A 23,055-nucleotide genomic window follows, 5' to 3' on the forward strand; every position below is an offset into this window, starting at 1 on the left:
TAAAAAATCGAGATCATCGAAAAGAGTATAAGGAACCAATCAACAAGGGAAAGTAGACCAACATCATTAAAATTCAAGGTAGGGAGAAGCATCTTCCAAACCTTTTTAGCTTGTTTACAATAGAAAAACACATGATCAATGGTTTCTTTCTCTCTCTTACACATCACACACAAACAAGAATTTTGTACCTTTTTTAGATATAAATTAAAATTTGTGGGCAAAATATCATGACATAATCTCCACATAAAAACTTTAATCTTATTTGAACTCCATAGTGTTTTCCACCAAGCAATCAACAAACTATCGAAAGAGCAATAAGTATCATTGGAATAAATGACAAAAAATTTATAAGCACTCTTAATTGAAAACATACCATTTTTTTAATAGTGCCAAAGCCAAGAATGTGAAGAAGAGGTTTTGTAGATGGCAATAGACAAAATAAGTTTAATATCCTTCTCCATCAAAATCTCCTCTAACTTTGGAATGTCCTAATACCCATTTATATGAATCAAAGAGTTGACCAATTAGTTCTCCCATTTAATGAGTTTAGAAGTAATGGGCTTAAAGAGATATTCTTGTGGGACCTAGGGAGAATAAAAAAAATAGGTGTTTTATTGACATACTCAATATGCTTTTGTATTCCCATCTTCAATAACTCCCACCCCCAAATTTGTATTCCCTTCTTTAAATATAAGATGGATTAGAGTCCAAATGAGCATCAAGCACATTAGAAGAATGATAATAGCGCCAATTGAGAACCCGAGCAACCAGAGTAAGTGGAACAATTAATAGTTTCCACTCTTGCTTTACCACGAGCGTTTTGTTAAACCCTTCAAAACTTTGAAAACCCAATCCTTCACTTTCCTTAGGCAAACATAAATGGCTCCATTTCATCCAATGAATCTTAGAATGGGTTGCGAATATACAGGAAGAAAAATACTTTATGTATCACGGGTGATAGTCGGTTTGGTTTTGTTGGTTTTTTAGCCAACTAAACCAAACTATCAGTTTTACACACGTAAGGGATCCAAACAAATGTCCAATAATGAACAAAGCCAATTGATTGGTTTTATTTGGATCGATTTATTATTAGTTTGAATCTAGGTTTTTTACATTTTTTTAAAATTTTTATTCTTACTTTCCACTTTTATTTTGAACGAGTTCTTTTTGCTAACTTTAAATTAAAATATGGTCTATTTCTTTCTTTATACATTTCATTTGACATTTTTTTTTATATATTTGTGGCAATTTTCTAAATAAAAAACACATATGCACCATAATAATTATAATAAAAATAAACAAATGAAGAATGTATTTTTAAGGGGATATATACCATTTGGTTCGATTTGGTTTTCAATGGTTTTTTCAATAAAAATCTCATCATAACAAATACTTTTTTATTTTCTCCAAATACAAACCAACAAGTCCAATTTGATCGGTTTGGATTGGGTTGGGTTTTCATTCTTTTGATTTTTTTGGTTTTTTGTATCACTTCATGTCATGCCTTCACTCGAAACGCGCATCACCCTCGCATTTTCGAACACGAATGCCACTTGGACAGCTCTAACGCCTCTAGCGAGGCGTCGAAACACCTGAATCTTAACCTTAGCGCTTACTTGAACTTAAACCTTACTTAAGAAATGTCAGAACGTCGGGTCCAAAGTACTAAAGCTTCTTCTTAAATTGAACATGTTATGCAGCATGAAAACTTCAATAATAACTCGAGAAAACTTAACAACTTTATTTCTACCAACACAATTGTAGTACAATTACAAGGCAATGCACAAAGAACTTAAAACTTATAATCCTAAACTCCTGCACAACTCTTTTCGCTTGGTGCAATGCAATGACTCACCTTCATAACATGACCTCCTCACTTCGTTTACCTAGGGAAGGGAAAACTTAAAACATAAGCCTAATGTTTAGTGAGTGACATATTAGAAAAACCTTTGGAGAATACAAGTACATGGATAACTTTATTTTGCAAGATATCATGCCCTAAAAACATTAAACACCACATTAGCCTTTATTTATTCCTTTCACCAGGATATCTCAACGTGTTCAATGCAGTTGCTCAAGCGATCAGCTCGAATGCGGATATCTCAATGCATCCAACCACTTTCTCATCACCATGCATACCTCTCTATGCATGGTTTCCTTGACTCTTATATGCACATAATATCTAGCTAATGATAAGAGTTAAGCTAATGGTTTGCTCACATACAAGTCTCATAAAATGAACTGCTTAAGCTTGGAAACACTTTAGCTTGGAAACATATACTTTCGAAAGGTCGTGTATTTCTTGTAAAACTTAGACAAGTTCATAACATGCATTAAACTGTACATAACTTGGAAAGAAAAACTTTAGAGATTTTCATTCTTTCTTGGAAGGTCACTCACAAAACTTAAAACATTATCTTCCCTTCTACTCCCTTCTTCTTCTCCTTGCCTAGTATTTTTGTGGCAAAGCTTCAACGCTTAGAACCTTCTTAGCTCTAGGTTAATCATCCTTAAACTCATCTTAGCTTGCTAGCTTCTGCTTCATGACTTACATGTGCAGGTTTAATATTTTTCTCTAATCATGCTTAACTTTAAACCCAACACGTAAGAAGATGACTAATTCTGATTAATGAGTTCTTTTCTTGCTTGGTTCCTCTTTGCCTAGCTCAAAACGCTTACTAAATAACCCTCTCTGCGTTACTCTAGCTTAACTCAACGCCTAGTTTTACTCCACCTTTTACCCTTCCTTACATCACCTTGTCAGAATGCATGCTCCTTCCTCACAACATGTCATTCTTATACATAGTCATTTTAACTTCTCTTACCTTAGAACGTGCATTATTTACTTAATAATTTTAGAGTTTCTTTCTCCATAACCTCTTTGCTCTGAGTTTCACACTCCGACTATTTGTAGAGAATAAAAAATCAAACTATTCATAATCCCAATTAATAAAAGAAATCAATCATAACCCTGATAAACCAAAAAAAAAAAAAAACTAATCATAATGATAATAAATAAATTATATTAAAAAAAACTAATCCTAATTCCAATAAATTAAGAAATTGATCATAATACTCTAATCCTAATCAACCAAAGAAACTAATCCTACATCATTTTACCCATCTTAAAAAAAAACTTGTCCTCGAATTTTAAAATGAAAATGAAGGTAAAAGTGAAAAATAATCCAAGTAACAAAGTGAAAATTCTCATCCTCAAGTTTGAGGTGATAACGTAACTCAATTCTTTGAATGTGGTGGACTCCAACTGAAAAATCTCGATGCAAAAGTTTTCCAACCTAAGTTGAAAACGAAATAAAGCTCCATAAGAGTTTCTACCAATTGAGTTTAATATGAACCTTTTACTTTAGCTACTAGAATTAAAGTGATACTTATGATTTGCAACCATGTAGCTGAAGATTAAAGAGAAACTCATTATTTTTATTAATGATCAAAAGTGGTGAATACAAGAATACAAAGACTATTTATTTATAGAGAATTGAAAGACAAACTAATCATAATCCTAATAAACCAAAGACTCTAATTCTAATTCTAATAAATAAGGATTGGATCGTAATACCTTAATCTTAAAACTTAAATGTGTTTAATTGAATTAGATTCATGATAGTAGCGGAGATATCATACTAACTTCTTAAAATAAATTCATATACGAACCGTGAATCTGATACTCCATGAAAAAGAAAAAAAGAAGTGTTGAAATCTCATACAACTTTTTAAAATAAATTGACATACGTATGAAGCATGGAGGAGATACGTGTTTCAATAAAAGAAATTTAAAAGTCAATAGAAAAAAATGGTAAGAGGAACAAAATCGAGGCAAAAAGAAGAAAAAAGAAAAGAGAAAGGAAAACGTGACTGACGAACAGAACAAGAGGAGAAGAAGAAGAAGAAGAGAGATAGAGGGAGTGGGGGCATGGACGCACTGAAGTACATCTGGGAAGGTGCAATTCCATTACAGATTCATCTCCATGAATCTGAAGTCACCACCGTCCCTCCTCCACCACCTGCAATGGTAATTCTCTGCTTTTCCCCTTCTGCTGCACTTTCCCTTTTCGAACTATCTGATTTTAGGCTCTCAATTTCATCAACCGATGAACATCATGGGTTCATTCTTTTCATTTCTCTGAGAAATTTGAGTTTGTTTACAAGGGCTGCTAGTATTTGCTGCTTCTTGTGTTTTCAATTTGGTGTTTTGAATGACGGATGCTTTTTATGTGTCTACTGAACGCCCAAGTAGAACTTTTGATTGAGCTTAATCGAATTGAATTGCTTTTTATGTGGGATTTTGTTTTTTGAGCTCCTTTAGGTCTTAGCTCCTCGGATTGGCTACCTGCCTCTGTTGGCTTCTCAGATTAAACCTTACTTCGGTAGCACGCTTCCTCCTGGAGTTGACACCATCTGGTTTGAGTACCAGGGTTTGCCCCTTAAATGGTACGCTCTTCTTTGCTGCTTTAAATTTCATCTTTGCTAATAGTTTATTGCAATTTTGTAGATTAGTTTTAACTTTCTTTAACAACCTGCCAATTGTTTCTCTCTTTTAGGGAAGTACTTGTGGCTCTCTAACATAATTATTCTTGCAACTTTTTTGCTTTTGATCCAACTTTTTCTCCCTCTCATTGTGTATGTCTCATAAGATACATGGTGCACCATCTCACAAGGTACACTCTGTAGAAGAAGCTGAAAATTGAAACATGTTAAGTTAAAATTATTGTTAGGTATTTTTTTAGTAGGAAGGACTTCAGTTAATATAGAAACTGGAAAAAAGAAAATAAGATGAGATAGTTATCGCAACCTAGGCGAGTATGATTACGGACAGTCATCATTTAGAAGGGAAGAAGATAGTTGACACTCATGAGAAAAGAAAATGTAGAAGGGAAACAAATATCACAGGTAACGTAAAATAAATGAGAGGAAAAAAGAGCCTTCACCAATTCTAATGGGAATTATAAAAGGCTTGGTAGCAACTTAGCGTATATATATATTTGTTTAAGAATGATTACGAAAGGCTTTGTTTAGTCTACAACATGAATATCCTGTTTAAAGGATGCAATCCCCAAGAGAGGGGGAAGTTTTCTCCAACCACTAGAAACACGTTGATTCCTTTTTAACCAAAGATTCCACAAAAATGTGTTATCAAACTAATCCATACAGCATACAAAATTAGCCTTTTATTTTGAGGTTGGTTTTGTAAGAGGTGAGCAGTTGAACTGGTTAAGGTATATCCCCTTGATCAAGAAGTTGGAGGTTTCAATCCCTCCACCCTCACGTGTTATTGATTGGAAATAATGTCTTTATCTTGTGGATGGGCCTACCAAAAAACAGGTTGTACTTGTAACAAGATTACACATAGTGGAGACAAACTGGCAATGAACAAAAATGTGATATTGTTGTTTTGAGCTCCTCTTGCAAAGAGCAAACCAGTTAGGGGAGAGGATGCAAATTACTCTTCTGAATTTGTCATGGCTATTGGTGTTGTATAGACTTAACGCAATTTACAAAATGAAAACCTCCCAATTGCCTTGCAAGAATCAGAATTGAATAAGTTCCTATTGATGTTTAGGTCTTGGGAAGAGACTTGTTCATTAAATATTCTGAAAGATAAAAAATCCAAGATCATGAATCTGGAAAACTAGAGGAAAATCCTTTCATACGTTACAAGGGAGAGAGTCATTCTACAAACATTAGACTTTCTTGTGAACAAATTCCAAATCAAAAGTTTATTGACTAAATTTGGGCGACTGTCTTATTTGAATCAACATAAAGGGAATGAAGTTCTGGGCTGAGGAAGCAAGGGAACCTCTTCAAGAGTTTTGATACATTCAACACTAAGAACTTTGGTGTAGGCTATCCTTTGCAATCCTTTGGTTATGTGGACCTCCCAACCATAACTTAAGGAACAGATCAGAAACGGATAATTTTATCAAGAGATCCGAGAATTCATTCTTATCATCGGTTTTAAACTCTTCACAAGTTTGGTAACTGAACTTGAATATCTCAAGATTTACAACCTAGACACAAGGCTTGTAAGGTGAATTCACTCTCTAGTATAAAAAAATAACCAAAGATTCATCATTAGAGCTTCAGCAGAATATGACACTCCTTGGGTGTATGTAGTCAATGGTGGAAAATTAAGAGAATCTAAAGACCCTAGGTCTTGAAAATTCCTAAGGAGTTATTTGGGAGGATGCATTGTAATCAGGATTGCTGGAAATCTTAGGGACGTTGAAATGAGTGAGGAATTGAGGGAGGAACGGGAATGGGATCGTGAAGCTTCTACATGGTAGGAAAGATGGTTGGACTGAAAACCGTAGGAAGAGAATGAGTTTGATATTACAAACTGGGTCCAAAATGATCAATCCAAACATAGGTTTGAAATCTAAACCCATTACAAACTGATTCCATTCCATCCTCCCAAACGTACCCTAAATAATTTGGGGGTAGTTCAAAACTTGTTATAAGAATATGAATTTCAAAATAATTGAAAATTGTTCCACCTAACCTTCACTCCTAAAAGTCATATATAGTGTTAAAATAGCAAAATTTAAAAGAGGCAAAATTCTTTTGGAAGGAGGCAAGGGACAAATCTGTAGGGGTGATGCTTAATAAGCCGCTGGTAGGTGTGCACCTAGGTGATTGTTGAGTAGCATGGGCGTTCTGGGCAACATGGCTATCAACACAATATGCAAAGCAGGGGGTTATAAGGTAGGGTCCAGATACATGGCATATGGTTGTGAGTGCATGTAGACTTGTGCTGATGGGGTCGGTCTGTGTTTGTGGGCTTCCTCCATGGATGCACGTTGATGGGCTACATGAGGAAAATGTTAATGGGCTGTGGAAATCAGTTGTGCATACCCATGCACGAGTTGTGTGTGCAATGGGCCATGCAGATTTGTTGTTGGGCACTAATGGTGTGAGTGTGTGGATGGAAATGGACAGATGATTAAGTGGTGTGAGGTATTGAGCTTCCTCCTTAGAGTTTTTCGATGAGCTTACTTGAGCTTCTTGTGCAATGTCGTATTGGGCTTATTAGGTGGCTTCCAACTCTTAGGCCAGGTACATGCAATCTTGGATCTTCTTGGACTTGGTCTTGATTGTCATCACATCAGATGGCCCATAAAATGGTGTAAGACCATTTTCAAGAGAATGGATAACTCAGTAAGAGATTAGCTTGATGGTTTTTAAATATCCTTCCAAGGGCATTGGAGTGCTTTTTGGTGTCATTCTGCCACTACCCCCTAGGAGAAGACCCAAATTTAGCTTCAATTATTTTCCTCGAAAGAGAGCATTTTTTTCTGAGAGCATAGAGAAGTGCCAACTACTAATAGACTAACACTCTTGAAATGACATAAAAAAAAGTGGAGTCATTACAACAAGCTCTATAAACATCACTTATTAGAGGCACCAAAATAAATAAGCTCTCAAGATTTACGAAAGTAATTTTGAATCTTTCCTCTTGAAAAACTATTCATTTATTTTTCTCAAGTCATATATGTCTAATTGGGGGGGAAGAAAATAAAAGGTAGTAATTCTTAAGATCGTTCAGCTGTTTCAATTATTATATTTTTTTCTTAGTGGAGAAGCAGAATTTATAACTTATAAGATGATTTATAGATATTTGTTTCAAATGATCTATTATTTAGTAGGGGTGCAAGGGCAAACAGGAAAACCGATAGAACCGGCCGAAACCGTTGTTGGCTTGGTTTACTACCAGTTTGGTTTTCACATTTCACAGAACTGTTTAAAATGGGTTGGTTTTGGTTTTGGAATTGAATAAGGATAATGTAACCAAGCCGGCCGAACAACTATATTTATATTAAAAACGATTGTGTAAGCAACTTAAAGAGGAGGCTCTTGTGGCAACAGGTCTCAATTGAATACTCTAGCGTGCAAATTCAAGCTAGAATGAACGCAGAACTTCTACTTTGAATATGTTTAACACCCGAGTGCCGCAAATTTCTTGACTTGCTTTGGGCTTGATCCAATAATATGTAATGGGCTTGACTTGCATCATATATCCCTTCATGGGCTCGCATTTGGAGAGACAATTGCCATTAATAATGTGAATCGAATCCGAACCAAGTAAACTGGTTTTCACCGGCTCAAAGCGGTACAGTTAATATTCCTAGACGGTTTGCTGCAGTTTTCTCATTCTCATAGTAATATTTGGCAGTTCAGTTTTTGTTCGAGGCTAGAACCAAGCTGAACTGGACCGATTACATGCCTATTATTTAGTAGTATAACTGGAAGAACATAAGTGTTTAAGGTGGTAATATATAATACTTCAAGACCAGATGGTTATACAACCGAATTCTTTAAAAAGCATTGGAACATCGTTAAAGATGTATCAAAAGGGTGTTCCAAGACTTTCTTGAGAAAGCCATTATTAATGCCAACCTTTATCAGACTTATATTTGCTTGACTTATAAGAAGATTGATGCAAAGTGGGTTGGTGATTATTATAGACTGATCAGCCATGCCACATTTATTCAAAATTATTGCACAAGTTTTATCAGAAACTCTGAAGGGAGTTGTCCCCCATACAATCGCCAGAAATAAATTTGCTTTTGTAGCTAATTGCCGAATCATTGATGCCTCCTTAATTGCTACTGAACTGATTGATCCCTACTTCCTCTCCAAGACTAAAGGTATGGTGAAAAGCTTGACATTGAGAAGGCATTTGATATGGCTGATTGGGAACTTTTTAACATCATGATTGTCAACGGTTTGGTGACACATGGAGGAAATGGATTATGGCCTTTATTTCATCCACCAACTTCTCCATTATCACCAATGGAAAACCTAGAGGCAAGATCAAAGCCATGCATGGCCTTAGACAAAGGGATCCACTCTCCCCTTTTTTGTTCACTTTGGTGGTTGATTTCCTTAGTCGAATGGTCTCAAAAGGACTTGATTCTAATATCATTGAGAACTTTGCTGTCAGGAACTCAAGTCTCAGTATTAACCAACTACAGTTTCTTGATGATATCATTCTTTTCTTCTATCCCAATGAGGAAAAACTGGAAAATCTTTTTGAGGTTATTCATGTTTTGAACACACATTTGGCCTTTACGTTAACCATTCTAAGTTCAAATTCACCGGCATTCATTTAGACAATAGCACGATTGCTTCTCTTGTGGCTACATTTGAATGTATGGTCAGTACTTGGCCCTCAACTTGTCTTTGCCTGCCTTTGAATGGTAAACCTTTTTCATCATCATTTTGAGAGCCCTATCGTTCAGAAGGTGGAGAGGCACCTTAATAGTTGGAGTGGTTCTTATATGTCCAAAGGTGGCCGACTCACTTTGATCGAAGTCACACTTGGCAATCTCCCTGCATACTTCCAATTATCTTTTTAAGATTTCAACCATAACTGGTGATCGGATTGAGAAACAATACAGGAAGTTTCTTTGGAGCAGGCACAATGACAACAGAAGTTTCCACTCTATCAATTGGCAGAAAGTAGAACTCCCAATCACTAAAGGGGGCCTCAGCTTGACTGGCTTGAAAAAAGAAATCAAGGCCTGTTGGCGAAATGGAATATGGACATGTCAGTTCGAGATAGATGCTCTTTGGACTCGCCTTATTGCTGCTAAGTATGGTTTCCCTCTTTAACCCCAAAGTAGATTCTTTAAACATTACAAAGGTCCATGAACTTACATTGCACAAATGACTAATCTTGTTCATGATAACATCAAGCATGTGATTTGGGCATGGTGAAAATCCTTCGTTTTGGAAAGACTTTTGGGTTGGAACCCTTCCCCTCAAGGCCACTTTTCCTAGGCTTGCATTTTCTAGGAAAAAGGAGGGTTCCATTGCATATTGTTAGAATTCTGACTATCAAGCATGGGACTTCAGTCTGGGACGACACCTTAATGAGGTTGAAATCGAGGTAGAAGACACTTTGAGATGGAAATTGGATCAATCCAGTCATTTTACATCGAAATCTTTCATTCGTCACCTAGCTTATTGTGGCATCAACAGCAATGCTGCCCTTTGCAAGAATAGTTGGAGAGGTCCTATTTCCTGATTCTTCTTCCTAGGGAAGATCAGTCATGGTAGCACTAATACTGAAGATGTTCTTAACAGGTCCATGGAATCGGCTCCTAACTGGTGTGTTTTATATCGTCCTTGTGGCGAATCTATTATGCACCTTCTAGTTTTTTGTGATTATGCCGAAGAAAATCATCTCATGCTGCAACTATCGCATGGTCTTCCTAAGCGATCCCCTCACCCTTTTGAATATGATCCTTATTGGCCACCCATTCAGAGACAAAAGTGAGATATTCTGGTGCTTCATCATCAAAGCATTCTTATGGCTTATTTGGAATGAGCAGAATCACTGTATTTTTTAAGATAGGGAGTCTAATTTTACTCACTTCTTTGATCATTTTTTGTATACATTCCTTATGGGGTAAATTCACTCGCTATTGTGATTACAACTTTACTTCACTTATTTCCCAATGGCGTAGCATTATGTAATCCCACACTGCTTACCTGCCCTTTTGTAATTGCATACTATCAATGAAATTATAATTATGTCTCACATAAAAAAAAATAGATAATAATAAATTGAGGTTGCCCCGAGTGGATCCTTCTCTAATTTCTGTGACTTAGTTGTCAGTTTAGTTTGACAACAATATTTCCAGGATTGTTTAGTACGTTAGTATTTACAATTTTAGAAGATCATAGTTTTAGTCATTTATTCAGAATGAACAATCCTGGTAAACGTTTGTGTATCTCATGAAGAATCTGGTTCATGCTTCTCAGGAATATACCAACTGGTGTACTCTTTGACCTTCTATGTGCAGAACCAGAAAGACCATGGAATCTAACGGTACAATTCTGTCTCTTCGTCTTTAAAGTTCAAGCTGCGTTTTCTTAATGTAACTGAGTCCCCATTTCATTTGAATTTAGTTTGAACAAAAATGTATTAATCACTTTATACTCTTGCTCCAAATTAATAATGGTATCAATTTAAACCTTAAACTTTCAAAATAGATCAATTTAGACCCTCCACTAGCGTATTATGGCTTTTTCACTTAATTCAATTTAAAATAAACTCTAAGTCGTCTAAATAAAAATATTATTCTCCAGTTTTGTTGAGGCTCACCCAGGCGCTCGCCTAAGATGAGAGGCGAGGAGAGGGAGGCCATACCGCCTTGCAAATACCCAAGGCGAGCACCTTCAATGATGAGAGGCGAGGAGGTTCTCGCCTTTCTTCTTTTTTATACCATTCTTCAAGTTTTTTGTTTTTCTTCAAATTTTCAAGAATGAAGGTTAGAAGAAAATGGAAGAAGTCATCTTTTTGCTTAGCCATCCATTGGTTGCTTATCAAAAATGATGGAAAGGAAGAAGATCGGTTGGAAATCAGAAAGGGAGAAGAGATGTTATGTTCTCTTTTTTAAAAGAAAAAAAATTCCTAGAAGAGAATTGAAGGGTTGGCTGCTGGAATTAAAGTAACGTTGGCTGCATGCTAACCGAACTGCCAAATGGCAAAATTTCTACCCCATTACTCAAAAAACTATTTTTTACCATTTAAAAAGGATTTTTGTTTCTATTTCTTTTGTCAAATATTTTTAGTTAATTTTTCTTAATAATTTTGACTTTTTAACATTTTTAAAATCTAAGTATTTTTTGTCTATAATTGTCAAAAATAATATTTATTCATTATTTTTTTAAGTGTGCCTTGCTTCAATCGGGAACGCTTTTTTGTTGCATCTTAGCTTAAGGTGATTATAGAGCGTGTCGCCTTAAAGTGCGCATTGTGCTTTGAAAACACTGTTTTCTCCTATCGTACCAAAGGAATAAGAAAAGTTTATCATGTAATTCTTTCTAACTAGGCATAAAAAATTGAGAAAGAAAATAAGAAAGCCACTCACATTAATGAAATCTGGTACTATTTATTTGATTTAAAAAAATTTCTCTAATATGCTGTTAATCTATGCATTTCCAGAAATCTTACACATACACATGTGACAATTATGTATTTTTAGTTCTAAGTTTGAATCTTAATAGATGGTCAAAACTGATCCACTTAGAACAATTTTGGGTTTAATTGTAATATAACCCCCAAAGTTCAGCGGTATAATTTAATTTTTTTCCAAAAATTTATCAAATGAAAAGGTTTCAAACTTGCCTTTGTTGCACTTGAGGATTAATATATATGTGGATCTGGGTCTTGATTGTGTATCATGTGATTGCTGTTGCATTCCAGAGTATGAGAACCCTAGGTGCGTTAATGATGAATTTAGGATTGGCTGAACTTTTTGTAGGAATGGAATTTTAGCTACTTCAACGTTTCTGTTTAAATCTCTTCTTTCAGTATTGTAACTCAATCCAAAGAAACATTTTAATAAAGTTTCATGGAATCCGGCATACTTTTTAGTCTCTGTCCTTGGAGTATGAACGTAAGAGAAGACAGAAGTAGAAGGCAACTTTTGCTCAGCTTCCAAAAAAAGAACGTCAATATATCCGCACTGCAATTAGACTTCTGTAATTTGTTTCAATGTTTTTAACCTTTGAGAAAAGGGTTAATTGAGCAATTGCCAGGGTTAATTGCACTTCACTACACTAATGTGTAAGAACTTAGCTCTCTAAGCCAAGTGGCTGTCACTCTCTAGCTTAAAGGCAGATACTTCATGGTACAAATCAAACACCTTTTTCACATTTTAGGCTTTTGAGTCTCATTTCCACACACATTGCACTCAAATGCCGGTTTCCAAATCCCTTAGTTCCTAAATCTAGACTTTCACGTTCCCGTTCCCTATTACCAAATGCTTCTCTAAACATTTTTACCTACCTATGAGTTCAAATACAATATCTACTCTCAAAAATGAATTTGATTACTGATGTATCTTAGCTAAATCTAAGACTATTTAAATTAGGTATTGCCTTTACTTTCTCATATTTTTTGACTAGTGTGACGTGAAAATCATCTCACTTTTTTTAACAGGTACATTTTAGAGGTTATCCAAGACAATTGTTAATTCCTTGTGAAGGTGAAGATAGTATAAAGTGGAGCTTTATTAACTCATTAAAAGAGGTCAGTCGACGGTACTTTTTACTTTCTTGGTTGAATTATAAGTTTAGTCTTTGAACTTTGAGATTTCTAGGAAAGTTTAGGGTGCCATTAAGTATAAAATTATAGATCTAATAGATCAATTCATTCTAAAAAATAATAATTTTTCAAAGACCTGTTAGACACGAGATTAAAAGTTTAAGGACCTATTAACCACAAATTGAGAGTTTTGGGGCCTACTAAACTCCTTATATCTTCTTTTTGAATAAATCATTGAGACACTTTTGAAAGTTTAGGGTCTAAATGACACAACCTAAAAATTCTAAGACCAAACTTTTAATTTAACCTATCTTCTTTAAATCCAGTCGAAATCGTTATGATTTCTTCAGGAATACAACTTTGTTTTAAGGCACCAAATGGAGGTAGAAAATAAAAGGTTAAATACCAAGCTTAGTTTTATAACTTCCATGTTTGTGTCTATAGGTCCCTAGACTCTTTAGTTGGTGTTTAATAAATCCCTAAAATTTAAAAATATTAGATAGGCCCTTAAACTTTTAATTTTTTGTGCTTTTGTAGATTTTTTAATTTTATGTTTGATAGAACATTAAACTTTTAATTGTGTGACCCTAAATTTATCAAACCAGAGAGCTATGAGACTTTTGTTATAAGACTCACCAACCAGTCCAGTTAGATATTTACCATCATATATACCGTCGGACCCAATAGATGTTCAATTCTGTCCAACTAGAAGTGCCTTTTACAAAGGCAGAGATCTGGAAGGCAGTCACAAGTCGGGCACGAATAAGCTTTTGGGACAATACAGTTTTACAGTGGAGTTCTTCTAGAATGCCTAGATCAACATCCTTAGAGTGTTCCATTTTTTTCCAGAATTCTATCATCAATGTTGGGCTTAAGAGGAGACTCATATTTACCTCACTCCCAAGAAATTGGATCCCAAATAAGTGGGGGACTATAGGCATATAAGTCTTGCATCTTGTTGATACAAATCATTACAAGGGTTCTCACTGATAAACTGAAATGTGTGCTGCCATGTTTTTTTTGCAAAAGTCAATTGGCCTTGTGGTCGGTCGACAAATCCCTGATGCTTCCTTCATTGCAAACAAGCTCATTGAGCATCCTTGTAAATCCTTGTAAGAGCAAAAAGGACAATTTTATCATTTAATCAGATTTGGAGAAACTGAAAGCTTTGGTAAGTTTGTTTGGGCATTTGTGTATGAGGTTCTAAAGGCCAAGGGGGTTTGAAACAAAAAGGAGTGGATGGACAAAGAGCTGTATGTCTTCTACAAACCTCGCTATCATCAAAAATAGCAAACCTAGAGGCAAAATCTTAGCATCTCTTTGAAAATTCAATTATTATTCATTGTTATGATTGTTATTTATACGATCGTGATCTTGCTCTTGTTGTATAATTTTAATTTGGCTTTTAGCAATTTAATGATATTTGGTCAAAGAGAGATTTTTGACAAGTTGACCTAGGAATGTTCATTATGGTTAGGCGGATTACATTATCAATGGGAACACCAAGAATGTCATGAGCATGTCGGAACCTGATCTGTTGGAGTTATGGCGTTCTGTATCCAATGGTATGCTAGCAAGTGCAATGATGATGACTTGATTGCACCTTTGTTTAGCTTCCACAATTTTGCACTTCTAAGTTACTATTGCAATATTATTTTGTAATTTGCAGTTCAATTATTTTTGTGATATAATTAATTTTGCAGCCTTCAATTAAAACACCCTTTCCTAAAAAGAACCATATAATGTACAACCTAGGAGCCGAGGATAGAAAAAAAACCCTACATAAAACTACAGGAGGGTGTTAGGATTCAAGGTACCTACAATATATATGTATCCAGCACAACCAACACACACAGCACAATACAGTTCAACACACAACACAAATATGAGAAGAGGAGATATAAGTATATTCAATAAGGATTCACAAAAGAATTCTAGTATAGTTTATCAGCCAAATAAGAGGGCTGCTCTCTCCCTAATGAACAACACGTCCATTCAAAATACCAAAATATTCAGATGATCAACTCTAGCACAAAACACCTAGATATATACCCTCCTTTTGCTGCTGCCACGTGTTGCTAGGACCACTGGCCACCCTAACTACCATGTTTTCTAGGTTGAATTTCCCTTCTTAGCCTTCCTTTGGTAAACTTGGGTGATTGGAGGCCTAGCAATACCCCCATGGAGAAGAGACACCTTGTCCTCAAGGTGGAAGTCTAGGTATTAATTTGCAAGCATCGCATAGGACTCCCATGTTACCTAATGGCTTGGTTGATCCTTCCATTGGACTAAATACTCCCAATATCGTTCAACATCATTCCAACGAATTTGGGTCACATTTTCGGGTTCTAAACCAACTCCATTTGATAATTGAGCATTGCTATGTCCGGTTGAATTTGATGTTGGTCTCCCACCGCCTTTTTAAGTTGTAATACGTGGAAAACTGGATGTATTTTGGTAGTTTCCGATAAGTCCAGTAGGTAAGCTACTTCTCCGACTCTACCCAACACCATGTATGGCCCAAAATATCTAGGAGATAACTTTTCACAACGCTTCTTCGCTACTGACTGCTGCCTATAGGGCTGTAATTTTATATACTCCCAATCCCTAATGTCAAAAATTACATCTTGACGGTGCGCATCGACAAACTTTTTCATTTACTCTTGGGCATGTTGCAAATGACTCTTTAGGGTAGCTAATATTTCATCTTGCGATTACAATTGACATTCCACTGAATCATTTAGGGTTGTACCCACTTGGCCATAAGAATTGATAGGTGGAGGGGGCTGCTCATAAACTACAGCATAAGGGGTGTTCTCGATCGAAGATTGGTAGTTGGTATTGTACTAATACTTGGCCCACACAATCTTATCGCTCCATGTCCTTAGTTTCTCTTGGCAAAAACATCTTAAATACAGTTCTAAACATTTGTTAACAACCTTCGGTTGTCCATCTGTTTGTGGATGATATCCCGTGCTTCTCCTTAGTTGGGTGCCTTGCAATCGAAATAACTCTTTCTAAAAGTGACTTAAGAACACTCGATCTCAATCAGACACTATTGAATGAGGATATCCATGATGGTGCACTATCTTTTTGACAAACACCATAGCTACTGTTTTGGCCGAGAATGGATGTCCCAAGATAATGAAATGAGCATACCTGCTTAGGCGATCCACTACCACCAATACGGTGTCCAACCCCTTGGAACGTGGTAATCCCTCCACAAAGTTCATGTAAATATCCTCCCAAATACAATTTGGGATAGGGAGAGGTTGTAGCAGTCTAGTCGGAGATAACGCTTGGATCTTACTCTGTTGGCACGCGTTACACTGATCCACATATAATTTAATATCATTCTTCATTCCTTCCCAAAACAACTTTACTGCGATTCATTTATAGGTGCACAATTGTCCCAAATGTCCCCCTATAATCGAGTCATGGAAAGTGTGCAAGATGGTGGGAATTAAACTCGAGGTCTTAGGGAGAACCAACCTGCCTCTATAAAACAGTTTGCCTTGTCTAATTGTATAGTGAGGGATGCAATCCGGATCTGCTAACAATCAATCAAAAATAGTCTTTAATTTTGTATCATCTTGAACTTCCTTTTCCACTATCGCAATGTCTAGTAAAGATGGGACTATAATCACATTCAATTGGGCCTCACTTGGAATGCGTGACACAACGCATCCGCTGCCTTGTTCTTTGGTCCTGCTCGATAATATATTTCAAAGTCAAACCCCATTAACTTCATTATCCATTTTTGAACACCCGGCATTAACTCCCTTTGTTCTAGGATATGCCTCAAGGATTTCTGATCAGTATATACCACAAAACGATGGCCCAACAAGTAGTGTTGTCATTTTTCCACTATTAAGACTATGACCATGAGCTCTCTCTCGTAAACAGATTTTTCACGTGCTGATTTTGATAGTTTTTTACTAAAGTAAGCATTCGGCCTCTTTTTCTGAGACAACATTGCACCTAATCCAAACCTTGATGCATTTGTTTCTATTTTGAAAGGTAGCTGAAAATCCGGTAGTGCTAGAACAGGCAGTGTAACCATGACTTTCTTGAGGGATTCAAATGCTTGGGTTGCTTCCTCTTACCAACGAAAATTATTTTTCTTAGTCAACTGTGCAAGGGGTGTGGCAATGGCGCTATAGTTTGCTACAAATTTGCGATAGTACCCGGTCAGCCCCAAAAATCCCCCAAGTTTCCTTACATTCTTCGGTACTGGCCACTCCAACATAGCTTTAACTTTTTCTTGGTTAGCCTCTACTCCCTTGGCTGAGACCCAATGCCCCAAATATTCAATACAATCTTTGGCGAAATGGCACTTCTTTCGGTTCACAAATAGGCAATATTGTCTTAATAGTTGAAACACCACTTTAAGGTGCTCCAAATGAGTTTCCACATCCTTGTTGTACACGAGAATATCGTCAAACAATACTAGCAATAGTTTACGTAGATAGGGTCAAAAAACCTGATTCATAAGGGCTTGGAACGTCGCGGGTGCATTGGTGAGTCCGAATGGCATGACTAGGAACTTGTAGTGCCCCTCGTGCATTCAAAAAGCTTTCTCACATCCTCATCGCGCACCCTGACTTGGTGATACCCCGATTTTAAATCTATCTTGGAGAAGACACTTGCCTCATTCTGCTCATCCAACAACTCCATCAATCATAGGAATTGGAAATTTATCGGGTATTGTTGCCCTGTTCAAAGCTCTATAATCAATGTAGAATCTCCACCCCCCGTCCTTTTTTACTAGGATCACGGAACTAGAGAAAGGACTAATGCTTGGCCGTATAATATGCGAATCGAGCATCTCATTCACTAGCTTCTCAATTTCATTCTTCTGAGCATGTGGGTAGCGGTAAGGTCTCATGTTGATGGGGTCCGTGCCCTCCTTCAATTGGATTCGGTAGTTAACCTGTCTCATTGAGGGAAGCTTCGCCGGCATATTAAACACATCTTCAAACTCCAGTTATAGTTGCGCAAATTTTGGTCGAAGACTTCCATAGATTCCTTAACCATTATCTGTATATCCGTTTTTTAGATGCCTATGGCTCTGAAGTCGATTAGAAAACCCTGATCTTCCGACTGCCACGTCTTCACCAACATTTTCAAAGATACTTCCATTATGGTCAACAAGGGATCTTCTTTTAGGATTATTTTGGTGTCCCCAACAACGAATGTCATGGCTAATTCTTTCCAATCAATGGTCGTTGCCCCTTGTTTTCGAAGCTACTGCATACCCAAAACCATGTCTAGATTACCCAGCTCTAGCAGTAAAGAATCCTCCACTGTCAGCACCGGTCGCCCGACTACGACCCCTTTGCACATTCCTTTCCCCTGAACAAGCTTTCCGAAACCCATAATGACTTCGTAGCTAGTCATCTCTGTTGTGGGGATGTTTAACTCTTCTACCAATTTCAATGAAATGAAGTTGTGAGTGGCTCCACAATCTACATAACCACAACCTCTCTGTCTTCCACCGAACCTTTTATCTTGAACGTGCCTAGCGCCGTGAGTCCCACTACTGAGTTCAGTGACAACTCCACTACTGGACTGATTTCTACCATTGTTTCTTCATTTTCTATATCTTCCATCACAGTGTCTTCAAGGTCGTCGCCTACCACATAGAGTCGGAGTTCCTTGTTCTTGCAATGATGTCCCTTACTGAATAGTTCGTCACATCTATAGCACAGGCCTTTATCATGTCTCACCTGAAGTTCTGAATCCGTCCACCGCCGAAAAGGTTGTTCACGTCTGGTTCCTCCTCCAATTGCATTGGGTTGTGACGCGTTCAAATTATTCGGGTGGGGGGAAATTTTTTCGACCAGCGTAACTATTATCGTGGTAGGGTTTTCCAAATTCTTGGGTATAGGTTTCTGTGCCGTTTTTATCTCTCGTGGCTATTCTTGGTTGTGTCTATTTTTTCCTCTACTAACTAGGCTACCTCCATCGTGTCTTCAAGGCCCACGACCAGCACGAAGAGTACTTTTGTCCTAATCACTGGGTCCAGCCCATTTGTGAAAGTTCCCTCCAACACGTCTTTCGCCATCTCTGGCAATGGTGCCGATAACTCCTCAAACCGTTGCAAATAATCTTTCACCTTCCCTTCCTGTTTGATCACCAGGAACCTCTTGCATTGCATTCCCTATTCTCTACTCCAAAATCAATTATACATTCTCTCCTTCAACTTCTTCGATGATCTGAATCGTTTTCGATTTTCCGCCCACCGAAACCAGCTTAGGCCCTTATCCTCTAAACTCACCACTGCGATTTTCAACTTCTCACATTCGTTTAGAAGATGCATTTGAAAATAATGTTCTGCTCTATAGAATCATCCATCTGGGTCTTCTCCACTGAAAACCAGCATCTCTAGTTTTTTAAACTTGATTCAATCCTGTCCTGCCTCTGTGTCCACGCTCATAGAGGTATCTCCTTCTCCACTGTCCACTTCCCCTTCGGAGATTTGTTCAATTCGGATTTTCCTCTTTCCGGTGTTTATTCCAGTCAATTCGGATCCCCCTGGTTGCCTCTGACGATCTTCGTACATGGCCATTAACATTACATGCATTTTTTCCATAGTTTTCTTCAGCATCGCAGCCTCTGGACCTCTTGTTTAATCGCTTCGACCTCAGCTTTGAAGCGGCCAAACGATCCTCTGTCATTTTTTCCATCATTTTCTTCCACCTCCCCAAAGTGTCGACTCGCTCTGATACCAATGTTAGGCTTCAAGGTACCTGCAATATATATGTATCCAGCACAACCAACACACACAGCACAATACAATTCAATACAACACAGATATGAGAGGAGAAGAGATATAAGTATATTCGTTAAGGATTCACAAAAGAGTTCTAGGATAGTTTATCAGCCAAATAAGAGGGCTGCTATCTCCCCAATGAACCACACGTTTATTCAAAATACCAAAATATTCAGATGATCAACCCTAGCACAAAACACCTAGATATATACCCTCCTTCTGCGCTAGGACCACTGGCCACCCTACCAACCAGGTTGTCTAGGTTGAATTTTCCTTCTTACCCTTCCTTTGGTAAACTTGGGTGATTAGAGGCCTAGCAAAGAGCCTTCTAATTGTTTAATATTACAAAAATGTGTAATTACATAATAATTTCTTGTGGTTAGAGCACTAACAACTAGGAACCATAGCTACTGACGCATGACGTGACGACACAACGACACCGACATGGCAACACACCATTTTTCAGAGAAGTAGGACATGACACTTGCGGACACGTCAATTTTTTTAGTAAAAAAAATGAAATATATGTTATGCATATAAACATATTACATAACAAGTATTTCAATTAAAGACGTCAAACTAACAAGTTTAGAACCATAAAATTTTTTAAAACAATGATCTTTACTCTTCTTGGACAAGTTCACGCCACCGACGAGAGAGATGGGCGGCGACGACGACTGGCAAGAGGGTTGGTGTCCTGGTGGGGAGAATCGGAGAAAAGAGGGTGGAGTGTGTGAAGCCTTTTGTTTTAAGAGAATTAAAAAGTATATAAACCTATAATTGTTGCTATTGGGCCGGACTAATGGGCCATTTCTATGGGTTTTTTTTTCTCCAATCATGTATGGCTGCATGCCGAAGCCATGTCCCAAATTTAAAAAAAAAATGGACATGCCAACTAGCATGTTGGAGACGTGTCAAGGCGTGTCGATGTGGGAAACGTGTCGGATGTCAGAAAGGTGTCCGACACCGAAACTTGGCCATCTTGTCGGCACTTCTTAGACTACCAATAAGTAGTATGTTGTATGTTTACTATTGTATCTTAAAAATCCTCTAGTTCCTTTTTTATTTTTAAGTAGAACTTGAGGTGGGGGGATTTGAACCTGGGATTTCTTGTCGTTAAGCTAAGCTCATGTTGGTAAAAGTCCTTTAGTTTCTTTCCATCCTTATCAGTCAAACAACAGCATTGCTAATATTATTGGCAAGTGAGCTCAATTGGTTAGAGGGGTTAATCCTCCTTCTACGTCTCTTTATTGATTTGTATAGAAAGGTTTCCTATTTCTATTGTAAAAACAGGAACATAAATTACGTTGAAAATCCAATAAACCTAATATTAATGAAGAATGTAGAGGAAAATCCAATAGACTTTAATGTGTTCTTTTTCCTAATTTTTTTTGCTTGCAGTTGACTTAGAAGCCTATCTACGTATATCATCTAAACTTAAGCTTGGAGGAACTGGTCACGAGCATGTGTTGAAATCTATATCAACTGCATCATTGCCTGCTAAAAGTACTGGCGAGATGGATATAGCCCAATTAATAACAGGTATGACAACCACTTTTAGGCATTTCACTTTTGTGCTTCTACTCATAGATTCTTTGTCCTCGGCATCTATGTTTGCATATTGAAGATTTATTTTGTTGACACTTTTGCTCTTTGTTCAGATGGTTACATTTTGTACTATATTCCTAATAATTTGTGTCTTGACTATATTCTATTCTTCTAAAAGACTTCTCCGTCTAGTGGAGAGTAATTTGCTGACATGTATATTCTCTCGGAGGGGGAGAGTTGTTCCAAATTATTGTTTTGACTTCAAATGTGAGACGTTTTGGTTCTTATGCTAAAAAAATTCATTGACTTCAAATTAGTTATGTTTTATCATTCAACTTTGCTAATGGTATTGGATTTCCATCCTACATGTGGGTTTTATGTGTATGATTTTTAAATTTTCACTCACCTTTGTTACTCTCACCCCTCAAGTCTAATATTCATTTATACTATCATTTCACTTGCGTTTCTTACTACTTCAGCATGTCCAGGTCGAATTCCAGTTCGATTGTATGTAAGGAATTTAGGTGATGATTTTGATCATTTAGAAGATGCACCACCAGTTAACAACTGGGATGATGTCTCATACATTAATCGTCCTGTAGAGATCCGTGAAGAAGGTAAAGCAACGTGAACTATCACTTTTTGTTTTTAGGAACGGTCTATTATATGAGCACAGTGTTATTGGATGTGATTGACTAAGCGAGATTTATGCTGTCCAATTGATAAAAGAAAGACTAGAGGCCAATTTATAAACATGTAGAATTGAGTGTAGTTTGATTTTTCACGATCAGTCTGAGTTTCTGTGCTTTAAAAATATAGTTGTCATACTGGTTTAAGGTCTATATCCCATCCATGACCACAAAGGTCAACAGTACAACGTCTAGGCATATTAAGAGATTTTCTTCCTCATCTCCGCACATTGCAGGTAAGTGCTTCACCTTACATGATGCTGTTAGGAGTCTGTTACCTGAGCTTTTTGCCGAAAAGGGGACTACCAAGGAGGAATCAACAAATGTTCCAAGTGAAGGACAAAGTGATAGTACAGAACAGTTGGATTGTACCAAAACAGAAGAAGGGGGATCAAATTTTTCTGAGGAATATTTCCAATCTTATCATCCTAGCATCAAGCTGGTTAGGATCCAAGGGATTGAACCAAAAGGCCAAATTCCTTTCTCCTGGGTAGTGAACAACTTAATGAATCCTGAATACTTCCTCCATATCTGTGTTTTTGTATCTGTTCAATAAGTCAGATGCTAAGTTATAGGACCAAAGAACAAGTAGGTATTTCCATTCTTTCATTTGTGGTGTGGGGAATTGGATTTTTTTTTTATTATTATTATTATTGACATTCTTTTTAAAAGAATTATTCTGTAAAGTTGTACAGAAAGTAATGTTATCAATGTCTACAAGTAGTCACCCATTTCATTTTGTAGCATCGGGTTATTGTAGTCAAGTCTTTGGTTTTCTATGTTGAACTTTCCCTTGTTCACTAGTATCTTATTATAATTAAATAATAATAATAATAATAATAATAATTTTATTTAAGAAAATAAAATATGTGAATATGTTTTCAAAACTTATAGTAGGAATGTTAACGGGAACAAATAGTTTTTAGAAAAATCAACAATACCATTGAGTGCTTCCTAAGTTGTAGTTT

General features: G+C 36.8%; 1 protein-coding gene across 3 annotated transcripts; it reads left to right on the top strand.

Moving 5' to 3' along the window:
- Nucleotides 1-3,714: 3,714 nt before the first annotated feature.
- LOC101205497 (autophagy protein 5) lies at nucleotides 3,715-22,833 on the top strand. Of its 3 annotated transcripts, none has more exons than XM_031883304.1 (8): nucleotides 3,715-4,030; nucleotides 4,325-4,449; nucleotides 10,786-10,852; nucleotides 12,971-13,060; nucleotides 14,553-14,640; nucleotides 21,252-21,392; nucleotides 21,878-22,015; nucleotides 22,324-22,833. In XM_031883304.1, the coding sequence occupies exons 1-8, from the start codon at nucleotides 3,932-3,934 to the stop codon at nucleotides 22,641-22,643; spliced, it is 1,068 nt and encodes a 355-aa protein (XP_031739164.1). In that variant the 5' UTR covers nucleotides 3,715-3,931; the 3' UTR covers nucleotides 22,644-22,833. The 3 variants fall into 3 exon arrangements, with proteins under 3 accessions (XP_031739164.1, XP_004140815.1, XP_031739165.1); XM_004140767.3 differs by having other exon boundaries at nucleotides 3,718-4,030; nucleotides 21,887-22,015; XM_031883305.1 differs by lacking the exon at nucleotides 3,715-4,030 and adding an exon at nucleotides 11,113-11,223 and having other exon boundaries at nucleotides 4,376-4,449.
- The last annotated feature ends 222 nt before the right edge of the window (nucleotides 22,834-23,055 follow it).

The sequence above is a fragment of the Cucumis sativus genome, chromosome 3, assembly GCF_000004075.3.
Source record: "Cucumis sativus cultivar 9930 chromosome 3, Cucumber_9930_V3, whole genome shotgun sequence".
Classification (NCBI taxonomy): Eukaryota; Viridiplantae; Streptophyta; class Magnoliopsida; order Cucurbitales; family Cucurbitaceae; genus Cucumis; species Cucumis sativus.